Raw genomic sequence first — 17,246 nt, forward strand, 5'->3', positions numbered from 1 at the left:
CCTTACACATATCCTTCTGTGCTTAATATTCCGAAGAATTTAAGACTGTTTTATCCTGTAAGTTCCCAAGACCTCTGCCTGAAGACTTTTCTTTGGATATCAAAAGTGCTTAACCCACCATTTGGGGAAACTTGGAACTACTATAGAGTTAATGCCCTACAGCAGCTCTAGACCGGGAAAGAAATATGCAGCTTCCTTACCTCTCAAGTGAGATGACTAGAAGTCATAGAATGTATACAGTCTCTTAGGATTGTGCCCCAATTGTGCACAGCAGTAAGACAGAAATTAATACACCTTCGATTGGCAGCCTTCCCTTCCCTAGCTCACTTCCACACTTTCAAACCAGTGTCTTATAGAATTCCTTTTCAAATGAACTGCCATTCAGATTTTCTCTCTGGGTATACTTTTAAATAATAAGTAAAGCTACTGGATCTATATATATGACAATTCAATGTGAAAATTCATGACAGTCACAACAACACATTTTTAGGTTATTTTTAGACCTTATAAATAGCAGAAAAATGTTATTATATCATTTTATTCATAAAATAACCAAAATTTGAAGATTAAAGTATTCTTTGGTAGATCATGCTGTTCTCTGTAAGATTATTAATTCCTGGATTGATAGATTTACATTTCCATGATGGTGATGGTAATGGTCTCACACTCCACAGATGAAGTTGTGGCAGGTTTAGGATAGTGGTTGATGAGTTTGTTCTGGATTTGTTAAATTTGTGGTGCCTAAGTGGAGATGAGCCAATGTGCAGTTGGATATATTAGGTTTAAAGCTCTAAAGAGATGTGATCAACAAAAACTGGAATAAGATCTCTTTTTGTGCAGACTTTTTATTGCTACCCTTATGTCTTTGTTCCTTAATGTATAGATGACAGGATTCAAGACAGGGGTAATAGCAAAGTCAACAATGAACAGATTTTTATCAAGTGATGGTGGGGGAGAAGGCCATACATAGATAACTATGCATGGAGTGAAGAACATAAAAACCACAGTGATGTGAGCTGATAAAGTGACAAATGCCTTGGATAAGTCTCCTGTAGAACGTTTCCAGACAGTGATCAAAATGAAGGCATAGGAAAGAATTAGCAGAATGAAAGTGCCCATGGTCATGAAGCCACTGTTGGCAGTAACAATAAACTCATACTTGGCTCCATCTGTGCATGCAAGTTTGATGATCTTGGGAAAGTCACAATAAAAGCTATCTACTTTATTAGGCCCACAGAAAGGTAAGTTTATGACAAAAGCAAACTGAGCCATAGCATGGATCACCCCAGTTACCCAGCCAGTAATTACAAATGAAACACATATTTTAGGGTTCATGATTTTCAAGTAATGAAGAGGCTTACAGATTGCCATACACCTGTCAAATGCCATGGCTATGAGTAGCACCATTTCTATTCCTCCCATGATATGGATAAGACATATCTGTGTCATACAGTTTTGGAAAGAAATTACATTGTATTCATTTAAAAGATCTGTGATTATCTTGGGGATCACGGTAGAGGAAAGGCCCACATCAATGAGGGATAGGTTGGCCAGCAGGAAGTACATAGGTGACTGTAAGTGAGAATCAGCAATTACCAAAAACACAATGAAAAGGTTTCCCATGATGATCCCTAAATAGAGCAAGGAACATATAACGATGAGAACAAATTTTTTCTCTCTAGAACAAGAAAGGGCCAGTAAAACAAGCTCAGTGACCACAGAGTCATTTAGTCCACCCATTGACTGGGACAGAAGAGTTGATATTCAAGTGACCTGAGGATAAAAATTAAAAAGAATAAGTATCATTGAATCAAAGGTAGATTACCCATTTGCCTTGCTAACTGAGTTTGATAATATTGGGAGTAGGAAAAATCAAGAATATAGAAAAACAAGATTAGTAACAAATTTATTATACAAAGGGATACTTGAGGAAGAAAATGACTAAATTTTTCAGATAGACTCAAAAAGGTTCTAATTTTCATTTAAAAGGGGTACTTTAGTTTTCATCCTATAGTTAAATTCTTTTTTCTTTCTCTAAAAGATTTCTCCATTATTTTTATTGCTACTTTCCTAGATGTTCTCTCACCAAATTAATGCCATCTTTTCTGTCACACCACTACTACTAATTGTATATAGTCTTATCTGCATTCATTTTAGCCCATTAATATTCTCTTACTTCACTAGACTTATGGAGCTCACCAGGTCACACGTGCTTGAACACATCCCATCACTCCTTGCTTTGAGCTCTTAAAGTCTAAATAGAATTCAGATGTACAAGGCTTAAAAGATACAATATTGCTTCAGAACATAATATCATCTCTGGCCCATGGCCAAATTTATTGAATAGATTAATTAATATCCAATTAAAAATAAATTGTTGAATATCTGAGAGTAAAGAATAGTAAATATAGAAGTGATAATCAAAGATATTAATTAATCAGTGATAATAATTAATTAATCAGTGATAATAATTAATTAATCAGTGATAATAATCACAGATAACATTTATCTTGTGCATCTTACATTCAAGGCATTGAGTTAAGCACGTTATCTCTTTTAATTTCTATAGGATAGGTTTGGTTTTATTTTCTCTATTTTGCAAATAAAAAAACTGAGCCTCAGAAAAACGAAATGGCAGATCCAGGACTTGTATCCAGAGCTGTAGGACTTCAGAATGCATGCTTCTAACCACGGCACTCTGCTCTTCAAGACCAGCACCTCCAAATATATTCTAGATCTCCCTGAGGATCTTGATACATCAATCTTTCTCCTTCATCTTCAACTTTTCACTTGTCTTGATTTACTGCACAGAGAATCTCTCCTTTCAAAAATCAAATCTATCAAGGGTTGGGGTAGGGATTTCTTCTGATATTCCCTTTCTCTCTCTAACTCTTAACAGGAAAGTTTATCTCAACTTATACATTCACTTATTGAACAAGCCAAAATAAGCTAGCTTCCACTGCAGAAAATCATCTTAGAGAAGTTATGAAGGATACAGCACACAGTTGTCCACATATGAAAATATCACATGCAATAACCACTTTTCAGTCATTATTTTCCTTAACTGCTTATTCTCCAAATTTGATACTATTGATCGTGTCTTTGTTTTTGATATTTCTTCTGCCACTGGCTACCATATATGCTGTCTATCTGAAAGCCTTTTCCATCCCTATTTCCTACTAAAAGAACACTTATCTGTTTATGTATTTGATAGAGATGTCTTAATTTGGGGGGGCACTAGTCGCCTATCCCAGCCTCAGGATGAAACATGATAATAGAGTTTCACTTGGCCATGCATTGTTTTAAGAAGGGTATGTAATCTAGATACGATTAATGAGTCGTAGAAAAATGTCTTCTGTGAAAGGCTTTCTTTCCTAGATTAACATACAAAACTTTATTGGAGAAGGCTCTTTTCTTGGCCCCTTTATTCTTGCATTAAGTGTTAGTGTGATGTCTAAAGGTGCAGCAACGATGAGCTCTGAAAGCCTTTACATTAAAGATGATAATGTGAAAAAATAATATAAGAACCCTGGGTTTCAAAGGTCTTTAACTGATGCCAGCAAAAGTCTACCTTCTGAAATCTGTAATTTGGGAAAAACAAACCCAGTTTGTACAGGAGACTGTAAATAAGACATTGCTACTTGCAGCTGCATTCCTAATAGTTATATAAGAGCACTCTCAGTTTTTCTCCTACGTTTCTGAATTCTTTGTCTTTCACTAATACATGGGTTGTTTTCTTCTACTTACACTTGATTGTTGATGTGACTCAGAAATCTATTCTAAATGTTTCTTTTTTATTCCAAACGTGGTTAATTGTTTTAACTACTTCCCACTTACTGAGGATTTTTATATCCATGTATCTAGTCCTGGACTCCAGCTTAATAGATCCAAAACTGTACTGGAGTACGTAAATGGACATCCCCATACATAGCTCAAAGCTAGAATGTCCAAGGCTTATCTTATTATTTTATTATCTACTTACTTTCCTTAAGAAACGCCATGACTATTCTCCCAGATGCCCAATCCAGGAATCTGTGTGGCACCCTGTGTCTTCTTCACTTTATATCCCAGATGGACAAATAATAGCTCCTAAATATTTCTCAGATTTGGTTTCTCCTGTTTATTTCCATTGTCAGTTCTTACTTCGTTTCTATGTATTTTTTCTCATGTTGATGACTGAAAAGCCTTCTGAATGATCTCTCTGTTTCCAGACTTACCTAATTTCAGTCTATTCTATAGTCTGTTTCCAGATCTGTCTATATAAACATCAAATATAATCATGTTACTCTCTTATTTCAACTTTTGGTTTTATCAGAAAGAATATATGAAATTCAATAGCATAACATAAATCCTTTCATGAACTGGCTACTACTCCCTACATTTCCCCCTGTCTTTCTGCCTCTGCATATGCTCTTGCCTGTGTTATTCCCGGTCATTACAAAGTGGAACCAACAGCTTTAAGGCCAACGGACTTTGGCTGCCATCCCACTCAGCCTCTTCAGAGCTATTTAAATGTGGGCAGGCAGCTAAATGATGCTGATGGTGTTTATTTGTCCATAAAATGGGAGAAATCTAACTTTCTTCTTCTGATGTTGTATTCGAGATGATATAGGCAAACCCATCTAGTACCAATGTTACTTCCCTTTTCCTCTAATCCTTCAAGACATAGATTGACTATCACCTCCTCTGAAATATTCATTGAAGATCCCATGCAGAGTAAATAAATTCTCTCTGTGAACTATTGTTATATCTTGTACATTTTTTAGAAACTTGACATGAACAATACAGGTTTAAAACATGGGTCAACTTATATGCAGATTATTTTGAATAATTGTACCTAGAGTACTCTTAATGTATTTTCTCTTGCTTACGATTTCCTTAATAACATTTCCTTTTCTCCAGCTCAGTTTACTGTAAGAATATAGTATATAATACATATAACATGCAAAATATGTGTTAATCAGCTGTTTATGTTATCAGTGAGACTTCCAGTTAACAACAGGCTATTAGTAGTTAAGTTTTTGGGGAGTTGAAAGTTATATGCAGATTTTCAACTATGCGAGTGAGGGGGAAGGGTGCCCCTAACCCTCACATTGTTTAAGGTCATACAATTGAAGTGTACTGTAATTAAAGTGTACTGTAATTTTTTCATGTTAATTTCATAATTTCAACTATGATCTCTTTGAGAAAAGAAACTTTTAGTGAACTTTTTATACCACAATGCTTACCACAATTTCTAGCACAATGTAGGCACTAATACATAGTCTTCACTAACATTCATAGTAAAAGTTCAAGAAGACATGTTAACAAAATCAGGGTCATAGAAGCCCCTGTGGGGTTTTGAAAATTGAACTTACTGATACCTGCACACTGACAAGGGAATGGAAACCTATCTGGAAGTCTGTGAGTCCCCTGTTTCATAACTGTTCTCTCAGAGTGACTTCAGCTCCCCACATACCCAACTAGATACTAAATCTAATGAAATAAAACTAGAAAGGGATTTTTCCCCTCAAACAACATATGCAGAGAGGCATTACAGTGGAGTACTAACATAAAGCATTTTATATAAATACTGTAGAATAGGAAAACATCGCCAGATATTTGGAAAGATTCAGTAATTCAAAAGAATGTCATAGTTTTCATAATAAAAGCTCCTAAGAAAAGCAATTTGCTAAATGAATAAGGAAGAGGACTTTTAAATATATTTACAATTATGACATAAGATGTTTTTGGTAAAAATGAAGAAATAAGTAAAAACTTTTGGTAAACTAACATGAAAAAAATATATGCAATATTTCATTAAGTTGAAAAAGATTATAAAACTATGAATATGAAATAAATATATATATTAAAATATGTAGACTTTATACCACACTGTCTCTAGGTTGTGGGATTTTTAGATAATTTTATATTTTCTCCTAAATATTTATTCTTACTTTCTATATTATTTCTTAATATTTCAAATGTTAAGTAATATTTGTGGATTTTCTAATTTTTAAAGAAATTTCAAAATTAATGGAGGAAATTTAAAAATGAGTAATTTCATAAATAGCAGTATAATGTAGTGGCTAAGAGCACAGATTCTGGGGCTAGACTACCTGGGTTTGAATATCCATCTTCTTGATTTCTGAGCTATGTGTCCTTGGGTGAGTCGCTTCAGTTTTCTGTCCCTCAATTTCCTCATCTGTAAAATAGAGATAATAATAGCTCTTACCTCATCACGTTGTTGTGAGGATTAAATGAGTTAATACATGGAACACATCAGAGCATGGCTTGAGTACATAATAAGTACTCAATAAATATATTTTAAAAAATAATTATAATGATTTTAAGACTCATTTAATTCTCTCCAAACATAGAGATAACTTAGTCTGCCAGATTGTGCTCAATTGAAATGAAATATCCAAAACTTAGACATAACTTTTTATTCCTGTGATCTAATTTCAGAGAGATAAAGAATTGAAAAATAAGACACTTCACATGTCAATTTAATAAAAATAGTGGCTCTTTGAAGGGAAATTCCCCTCAATACAATTGAAATTATGAAAATGAGACCAGAAAGATATGTAACAATATGAGTGAAACTCATTCAAATAAAGAGGACTGGCAAAAGGAAAATGGAGACAGAAAGAGGAAAGGATATTTGGAAACAAAAGTATATATATATATATATGTATAAAGGAGGGAGCAATGTACCCAGTCGCTAGGGCATTAAAGAACAGTTTCCTATGTACCTGCTCAGGCTCAGACTCCACTCAGCAGCAGCTTCAAGAGATTGAGACACACAGAAAGACACCCTTTTTGAATCATCACCATTTCTTAAGACAAAAATTGATAAATATCTCAGACTAGTAGAAAGAAAGTCAATTAGCACGCCTGGGTAGTAGGACTGCCTATAGTCCATAATTGCTTCTAATGGAAACCAGGTCTTCTGTGCACACTGTTTCTCCCAAGGGCAAATTATCACAATTTGCAGAAAAGAGTTGCAGGGAAGTTGAACGGTTTAGTGTGATGATAAGTGACTTTGTGCTCTGATAATCTTTTTTTTCAAATTAAAGAAGTTTTAGGTTTTCTTTAGATTCTAATCGAGTTGTTGCAAGTTATTGGAACCCCTGGTCTGTTTGTCTCACATTTTTGAGAAATAACGCATGGATATGTGAACAAATCATGAGAGTTCCAAGAGCTGAGTATATTTCACTTAGCATGTTTTAACAGCTTTATGAATGTTTAAATTATATGCTGTAAAATTAATCCATTTGGGGTATACAATTCAATGATTTTTAGTAAATTTATAGAATCATGTAACTCTCACCACAGTTCAATTTTAGAACATTTCTATCACCTGCAAAAGACCTTTTCTGTCTAATTCTAGTTAATCCTCACTCTCACTCCTAGACCCAAGCAACAAGAAATACTTCTTGTCTCTACAGATTTGTCTTTTCTGGACATACTGTATGAATGAAATCATAAAATACATCGTCTTTTGTTACTGGCTTCTTTCACTTATATTATTTTTGGCATTCTTCCACGTTGTAATACATATCATCAGTTTTTTCCTTTATATTGCTGTAGAGTATCTCATTATATTTATAGTATCCACATTTATTTGTTTAGTAACCACGTGATGATCATTTGGATTATTTCCAGTTTGAATGGATTATCAATAATTCTGCTATTAACATTCTGTTCAAGGTTTTGTGTGGACAAATGTTTTAATTTTTCCTGGGTATATGTAGCAGTGGAATTGGTGGGTCATATGGTAAGTGTATGCTTAGCTTTTTAAGAAATTGTCAAATTGTTTCCTAACGTGGCTGAACCATTTAACATTCCAACCAGCATTGTATGAGATTTTCAATTTTTTGACATCTCCATTAACACTTGCTATTGTTTGACTTTTTAAATTTAATTTTTAAAATTTATTATTAGCATATTCACTATTATAAATCATGATTTCTCTTTATGTCCTTTACCCAATCTATCACTCCCCAGACCCCATCCCTCCCACCCCCACCATCTCTAGTATCCTTAGGATTGTTCTCTCCTTCTGAAAGTTCAACATATTGTTGTGGTCCTTCCTTCCTTCCTTTCTCCCCCCCGCCTTCCATCTTCCCTTCCTCCCTTCCTTCCTTTCCTTCTTAGCACCCAGTCATGAGTGAGAATATGCAGTATTTCTCTTTCCTTGTTTGACTTATATCACTTAACATGATTTTCTCCAGACTTATCCATGTTGCTGTAAATGGCAGTATTTCATTCTTTTTTATGACTGAGCAGTATTCTATTGTGTATATATACCACATTTTCCTTATCCAGTCATCTGTCAATGGACAGTCAGGTTGGTTCCATATTTTGGCTATTGTAAATAGAGCTGAGATGAACATGGGAGTGCAGGTATCCCTTTGATGTGATTTCCATTCCTTTGGATATATACCCAGTAGTGGGATTGTTGGATCATATGGCAGTTCTATCTGTAGTTATTTGAGAAACCTCCATACTGTTTTCCATAATGCTTGTATAAATTTACAGTCCCACCAAGAGTGTAGAAGAATTCCCTTTCCCCACATTCTTGCTATTGTTTTTTATTCTTGGTTTATTAAATAATGGCTTGTCTAACTGGGGTGAGATGATATCTCAGTGGTTTTGATTTGCATTTCTCTGATGACTAGTGATGCTGAGCATTTTTTCATTTACCTGTTGGCCATCTGTATGTCTTCCTTTGAAAAATGTCTATCCATCTCCTTTGCCCATTTTTTAAATTGGGTGATTTATTTTTTTACTATATACTTGTTTGAGTTCTTTATATATTGTAGATATTAATCCATTGTCAGATGCATAGCTTGCAAATATTTTCTTTCAGTTTGAGTAATCCCATTTCTTTATTTTTATTTTTGTTGCTTATGCTTTGGGGATCTTATTCATAAAATCTTTGCCTAGTTCATTAGCCTATGTTTTCTTCTAGAAATTTTATAGATTCAGGTCCTAGCATTTAAGTTTTTAATCCATTTTGAGTTATTTTTGTATATTGTGAGAGGTGGGTGTCTAATTTCATTCTTTTACCCAGGGATAACCAGTTTTCTAAGCTTCATTTATTGAAGAAGCTGTCCTTTCCACAATGTATGTTTTTATTTTTAATTTTTTCATATTTTCTTTATTATTTTTTTTATTATGAATATTCATGAGATACAAAGCTAATTGTCACCTCTCGTTCCCATGATGTGAGGGCCAGATTCATACTGGGGGCATACCCATTACCAGAAATTACTTTTGTACCTCATGTCCCCCCCTCAATTATCCCCCAACCTCTCGCCCCTTCCCCTGTTCCTCCCCACTCTGCTTTGTATCCCACTCTGCTTTGTAGCCCTAGGAATGTTCCTTCTTTCTGTAAGACCAACGCACTACTGTGGTCTTTCTCTCCTTCCTTCTTTCTCTCTTAGCTCCCACATATGAGCACATGCTGTACTTCTCCCTCATGCTTTGCTTATTTTGCTCAATGTAAGTTTCTCCAGATTCATCCATGTAGATGCAAATGGACGTGTTTCATTCTTTTTCATGGCAGAGTAGTATTCCATGGTGTATGTATACCACAGTTCCTTATCCAATCATCCATTGATGTATATTTAGTTGGTTCCATATCTTGTCTATTGTAAACAGAGCTGTGATAAACATGGGAGTGCAGGTATCCCGTCAACATGATGATTTCCATTCCTCTGGTAAATATATATGGAAAAACAAAAGACCCCAAATAGCCAAAGCAATCCTGAGCAAAAATAAATAAAACCGGAGGCATAGCACTACCTGACTTCAAATTATACTACAAAACTGTTGTAACCAAAAAAGCATGGTACTGGTATAGAAATATACATTCAGACCAGTGGAGTAGAATTGAGAACCCAGAAATGACCCCTCAGGCTTATAGCCATCTGATATTGGATAAAGGCAACAAAAATCTACATTGGGTAAAGGACTGCCTCTTCAACAGGTGGTGCTGGGAAAACTGGATATCCATATTCAGAAGAATGAAACTAGAATGCATCTCTCACTATACACTAAAATCAACTCAAAATGGATTAAAGACTTAAGTATAAGACCTGAAACTGTAAAATTACTAAGGGAAAATACAGGTGAAACACTTTGGCAATTAGGTCTGGGCACAGATGTTATGAACAAGAGCCCCAAAGCATAAGCAGCAAAAGAAAAAATAAACAAGTGGGACTATATCAGACTAAAAAGTTTCTGAACAGCAAAGGAAACAATCAACAGAGTGAAATGACAACCTACAGAGTGGGAGAAAATTTTTGCTAACTATGCATCTGACAAGGGATTAATATCCAGAATATACAATGTATGTTTTTAGAGCCTTTATCAAAGGCCAATCAGCTGTAAGTAAATGGATTGATTTCTGTGTTCTCTATTCTGTTCCTTTTTTTCATTGTTCTATGTGTTTTATACTTTTGTTTTGCTTTGATAGAAGCTCAATTTTCTTTGCTTATATCTGTTTGTTTTAAAACACTGTGAGAACTAATTATGTATTTTATTTTACTTTCCAACAGTTCCTGCACTCATTTACTTTACCATCTATTGAAAGAAACAAAAATGAAACAGGCAACAGTGTGCTAAGTACTTTATGAAGAGGTGGGGTGTTCATAGGAGCACTTGGAAAGACAATTAACTTTTATATGACAATGTTGCCTATGAAGAATATCAGGGTTTTTTTTTTTTTTTGTAACTTTCATTCTTGATACATTTTAATGTTCTTGCATTAGTTTACTGGCAAGATCTTCACTAAAATGAAAAATAGGAGTAGTTATAGGAAGAATGTGGACACATTTCTGACTTCAGGAAGAAAGCTCTCATTATTTCACATTATTTTCAATATGTGCTGTAGCTATTTGCTAAATACCATTCACCAGAATGAGTTTCTTCTATATTAGTTCCCTAGGGCTGTTGTAACAAATTACCACAAATTTGGTGACATTCAAAAAAGCAGAAATTTATTCTCTCATAGTTCTGGAGGCCAGAAGTCTGAAATCCAAGTGTTGACATGGTCACGCTCCCTCTGAAGCCTCTAGGGGAGAATCTTTTTTTGCCTCTTCTGGCTTCTGGTGGCTCCTGGCATTCCTTGGCTTGTGGCAGCATAGCTCCAGTTTCTGCCTCCGTCTTCACATGGCCTTCTTGCCTGTTTCTCTGTGTGTCATTTTCTGTCTCTTATAAGAACACACTGTATTTGGGTCTGCTCTAATTCAGTGTAACCTCATCTTGATCCTTACTTTAATTATGTTTAGAAAGATCTTTTTTCTAAATAAGGTCATGTTCTGAGGTTCTGGGTGGACCTGAATTTTGGGGGGACACTATTCAATCCAATACACCTTCTGTTGCTAAGTGTGCTAAGATTTTTCTAAAGGATTTATTAAGAATGGGTATCAGATATTTTCAAGTGCTTTTTCTGTGACCATCAAGACGTTTGTATGATTTTTTCTCCTCATATACTACAATAGTGAATTACTTTGATTGATTTCCAAGTGTGAAACATCATTGGATTCTGCATGTTTCACATTTAGAAATCAATCAAGCCAACTTCTCATAACCTGTCGTCCTCTTATGTCCTTTTAAAAAATTATTCTGGTCATTGTAAAGAAAATGTTAATAACTGATCTGGTCTGTAACTTATCCTCTGTTTCATGGTTGGGGGCGTGGGGATGGGGTAGGGGGAGAGAGAGAGAGAAAGAGAGAGAGAGAGAGAGAGGGAGGGAGGGAGGGAGGGAGGGAGAGAGAGAGAGAGAGAGAGAGAGAGAGAGAGAGAGAATGAATAACAGGAAGAAATGAAATTACCTGGTCAATCTCTATAAAAACTGGTATGGTAATTGGATCTAATGGTATTTATTAGAAGATTGATAACTGTTAGGAGGATATACCTGGTTCTTCTAGTTTGCTCATGATAAATGAACCTGGAATTTGTGCTTTATGGGACACACCCACAGAAAAATATTATCATCTGCTCTGTAATTATCATCTGCTCTGTAAGTATGAAAGGGAAATATTTCATGACCAGTATAACTCCCTTTCTTTAAATAATGTTCTTCATGCATCATTAGCAACCTCATATTTTATATCTGAGGCAGAGCTCATCCCAAATGCAATGAGAAAGAACCTGAAGAATTATGCTGTCAGTCTCAGATTTCTGCTTACTTGTGTCTCGTGGTTACCTGTATCCTTTGAATTATTACAAAAGTTTGAAACTGAGTAAAAACTCTGATTCTTCTGTGTGATTTGACACTCGGATCCTTTATTTTATCTTAGCCATATAAACTGCCTCTTTTTATGTATTTACAAAAGAGTATTTAAATATTCCAAATGTTTGCAATAATTCTTTTTCTTCTTAAATGTTTAGAAAATTTGCTAGTAAAACCATTTAGGCTTTTCTTTTTCTTTTTTTGTAAAAGTGAAATGTGTCAGTCAGGTTTCGGCCAGGAGACAGAAACCACACAATGTATGTGAACAATGGGAATTTAACACAAAAAATTACTTACTAGGTATAAAGTGTTTAGTTAGTTGAAAGGGTAAATCATTGTTAAACTCTCCTGAGCTAAGCTAGAACTTGCACAATGGGCCCATGAATGAAGATGGTATCAAGGTAGGAAGGAAGATTATACACGGGACCTGCACAGTGGGTGTCTTATAATGGCTTTTGCTAGTTACTACCGCTGCGGAATGTTTGACTTGTCAGCAGCACAGGTAGATCCTTGAAATTGTACCACTTTTGAGGACTGAAGTCAATCACTTGAGGGTAGTTGCTTCCATTGATCCACTTCCAAACTGTAGGAGAAAGAGATTTGTCCACTGGGATTAATATATATCCTGAGGATGGGTTATCTGTCCTACTTTCAGTGCATTGGCTAGAACCACTACCCAAGTATTCACAAAGTGTTTGATTTCTAATACAAAATTTCACATAGCATCTTGTTAGATCCAGGGTAGCCACTTTATAGCAAGTTAGTGCACAAAAGCACACAAAACTAGGAAGACCACTGATTCTACCATATACTGCAGCAGTTGGATGCTGTCAATCTGATAGAACACTGAAACAGACTTTAAAAGCTGCAACTGATGTACCAGCTTAATGATGACACCCTGCAAAGTTGGGATCTAGTTTAAGACATATGCTTTCTACCAATGGCCTTTAGATGACCCTATGTCCCCTGTGGATAAAATATGTTGTCCTGGAAACTAAGGAACACAGAAAACAGTGACCGTGTATAGTTTCTATTTTCTATTCTTGAAATTTTAGGATCTTTTAGAGTGAGGAGAATGTTTCTTTTGGGAGACACATTACGGATTCTAATAAATCTCAACATTTAGCTACTTTCCTGTCATTTGGGGTTTCTCATGTTGGAGGACTGGCAGGAGAATGGGTTTTCTCATTTTCATCCCATATTGGATAAATACAGAGTTTCCATTTCATAACAGGTGATGAAGTGAAGAGTTTGTCTAAAACTAGAAATCCACCCAAGCACCACCACCTGGTAATTCTATAATTGATTAAAAACTGTAAAAGGACATTTTGTAGCAACAATAGACAGGCAAGAACATTTTTACCAGGGGCTTATACTGCTTCTAAGGGAACTGGATCATTTCACTTGGAAAGCAACCTAGATCAGCAGAAGAACTGCCTCAGGATGAGGGGACTCTAGAATGAGTAATAGAGGAGGAGGTGATGGCTGTCAATTAGGAGTGAAAATGTCACTGTAGCTTATCCTACTACTGTCACTTGTGTGTGTGTGTGTGTGTGTGTGTGTGTGTGTGTGTGTGTGTGTGTGTGTAATTGTGAACAGATAGCACTGTAAAGAATCTTTGACAGGACAAAGTGAAATTAAGTGGAGTCTGTGTCTTTAAAAGGTGAATAGAACTTGGTATTTATTGTTTCCAAACAAAGACATGTTTTTCTACTGAGACCGCCTTGAAGTCCACCTGCTGGCTTGTCTCTGGCTTCCTAACATGCATAATATTCTGTGCGGCCAAAGAGTTAATGTACCCTTGAAAGAAAAAGAAAACAATCCATATACTTTGCCTTTCAATTGAGATAATTCTAACTCACAGAATCTACAGAGTCTCTTAGTGGGCCATAGTAGGTTTGCATTCCAGTAATTCTTTTAAAAATTTATTTATTTATTTTATTTTAATTTTTAATTTAATTTTAGTTTGTCAATATACAATGTGGTTGATTATTGTGGCCCATTACTGAAACCTCCCTCCCTCCTCCCTCTCCCCTCTCCCTCCCAACAATGTCCTTTCTGTTCACTTGTCGTATCAACTTCAAGGAATTGCAATTGCTGTGTCTTCTTCCCTCCCCCTGCCCCAGTTTATTAGTGTATTTATTTATTTATTTTTAGCTCCCACAAATAAGTGAGAACATGTGATATTTCTCTTTCTGTGCCTGACTCATTTCAGTTAATATAATTCTCTAGGTCCATCCATGTTGTTGCAAATGGCAGTATTTCATTATTTTTTATAGCAGAGTAGTATTCCATTGTGTAGATGTACCATATTTTCTGTATCTACTCATCTGATGATGGACATTTGGGCTGGTTCCAGCTCTTAGTTATTGTAAATAGTGCTGCAGTAAACATTGGAGAACAGGTATACCTTCGACTTGATGATTTCCATTCCTCTGGGTATATTCCCAGCAGTGGGATAGCTGGGTCATATGGTAGATCTATCTGCAATTGTTTGAGGAACCTCCATACCATTTTCCATAGAGGCTGCACCATTCTGCAGTCCTACCAACAATGTATGAGAGTTCCTTTTCTCCGCAGCCTTGCCAGAATTTATCATTCACAGTCTTTTGGATATTAGCCATCCTAACTAGGGTGAGATGGTATCTCAGTGTGGTTTTGATTTGCATTTCCCAAATGCTGAGTGATATTGAGCATTTTTTCATGTGTCTGTTGGCCATTTGTATATCTTCCTTTGAGAAATGCCTATTTATCTCTTTTGCCCATTTTTTAATTGGGTTACTTTTTTTTTGTTGTAAAATTGTTTCGGTTCCTTGTATATTCTGGATATTAATCCTTTGTCAGATGTGTATTTTGCAAATATTTTCTCCCACTCTGTTGGTTGTCTTTTAACTCTGTTAATTGTTTCTTTTGCTGTGCAGAAGCTTTTTAGTTTGATATAATCCCATTTATTTATTTTTCTTTTGGTTGCCCATGCTGTTGGGGTCATATTCATGAAGACTGTGCTGTACAAATTCAATGCAATCCCCATCAAAGTTCCAATGACATTTTTCTCAGAAATGGAAGAAACTATCTAGACATTTATATGGAATAACAAGAGACCATGCATAGCCAAAACAATTCTGAGCAAAAAAATTAAAAATAAACAAATAAATAAAAATAAAGCTGGAGGCATAACACTACCTGACTTTAAACTATACTACAAAGCTATAATAACCAAAACAGCATGGTACTGGCATAAAAACAGACACACTGATCAATGGAATAAAATAGAGAATCCAGAAATCAACCCACACACCTACAGCCATCTGATCTTTGACAAAGGCACCAACCCTGTACACTGGGGAAGAGACTGTCTCTTCAGCAAATGGTGCTGGGATAACTGGATATCCATATGCAGGAGAATGAAACTAGACCCATACCTCTCACCATATACTAAAATCAACTCAAAATGGGTTAAAGAATTAAATATATACCCTGAAATAATAAAACTTCTTAAAGAAAACATAAGAGAAACACTTCAGGAAGTAGGACTGGGCCAGTAATATTTATCAACATAAGATCCTTCACTTCTCAGTATCACTTCCCCACTCCCTCACTGATGATTCCAAAAGTCAACTTTCAAATAAACTACCTGCAATCAAATTTTGTCTTTAGTCTTGTTTGGAGGGAACCTGAAGTAAGTAACTAAGTAGAGCTACTATTCCTACATATATAACCATTCAGTGTGATGATTCCTGACATTTACCAAAACAAATCTGTAGTTTTATTTACAAGCCTTGTCATTATATCCTTTCTTATGGTCAAAATGATTTAAATTTAAATTATAAAATATTATTTATGAATAATGCTGCAGTCTGCTAAAATAACCCACATCATGGGTTAACCCACATCATAGTAGATTCACATTTCCTATGGTAGTAAAAGCAATAAGTAAGCACTCTGTAGAAGTATAGAAATCTGTTCAGTAAGGTAGATGCTATGTCCAGTCTGGCCAGGACATTATGTTAAATGTCACATGTTTAAGTGGAGATGCCCAACAGGCAGGTGGATGTACAGTTTTAAAACTCCAGAGACAAATCTTGTCAGCAAAACCTGACATAATATCTTCATTTGTTCATTCTTTTTATGGCTATCTTCATATCTTTGTTCCTTAATGTATAGATGACAGGATTCAAGACAGGGGTGACAGCAAAGTCAGCAATGAACAGGTATTTGTCAATTGATAATGTGGAGAAAGGCCACACATAGAGAAATACACATGGAGTGAAAAAAAGAACCACCCCAATAATGTGAGCTGACAAAGTGACAAATGTTTTGGATAAATCTCCTGAGGAACGTTTCCAGACAGTAACCAAAATGAAGGCATAGGAAAGTATTAGCAGGAAGAAGGTGCCCATGCTCATGAAGCCACTATTGAGAGCAACAATTAACTCAGACTTGGCTCCATCTGTACATGCAAGTTTGATGATCCTGTGAAAGTCACAATAAAAGCTGTCTACTTTATTAGGGCCACAAAAAGGCAAATTTATAACAAAAGCAAGTTGAGACATAGCATGGATCACCCCAGTTACCCACCCAGTGGCTACAAATGAAACACATCTCTTAGGGCTCATGACATTTAAGTAGAGAAGAGGCTTACAGATTGCTGTGTACCTGTCAAATGCCATGGCTATGAGTAGCAACATCTCCACTCCTCCCACGAGGTGGATGAGGCATATCTGTGTCATACAACTGCAAAGAAATTACTTTGTATCCATTTAAAATGTCTGTGATCATCTTGGGGACTGTGGTAGTGGAAAGGCTCACATCCATAAGGGGCAGATCGGCAAGGAGGAAGTACATAGAGGACTATAAGTGAGAATCAGCAATTACCAAAAACACAGTGAAGAGATTTCCCAGGATGATCCCTAAATAGAGCAAGGAGAATGTCAACATGAGAAAAACCTTAGTTTCCCAAGAACTAGAGAGTCCTGGTAATACAAACTCAGAAACCATGGATTCATTTAGTCCATCCAT

The 17,246-nt window shown here is 35.7% G+C and overlaps 1 protein-coding gene and 1 pseudogene across 1 annotated transcript; both read right to left on the bottom strand.

Annotated features, from left to right (window-relative positions):
• Nucleotides 1-804: 804 nt before the first annotated feature.
• Nucleotides 805-1,740, bottom strand: LOC134372639 (olfactory receptor 4F15-like). Its single transcript, XM_063090076.1, has one exon. It carries the CDS (start codon nucleotides 1,738-1,740, stop codon nucleotides 805-807), a length of 936 nt encoding a protein of 311 aa, XP_062946146.1.
• Nucleotides 1,741-16,336: 14,596 nt separating this feature from the next.
• On the bottom strand, nucleotides 16,337-17,246 carry LOC134373976 (olfactory receptor 4F21-like; annotated as a pseudogene).

The sequence above is a fragment of the Cynocephalus volans genome, chromosome 3 (assembly GCF_027409185.1).
Source record: "Cynocephalus volans isolate mCynVol1 chromosome 3, mCynVol1.pri, whole genome shotgun sequence".
NCBI lineage: Eukaryota > Metazoa > Chordata > Mammalia > Dermoptera > Cynocephalidae > Cynocephalus > Cynocephalus volans.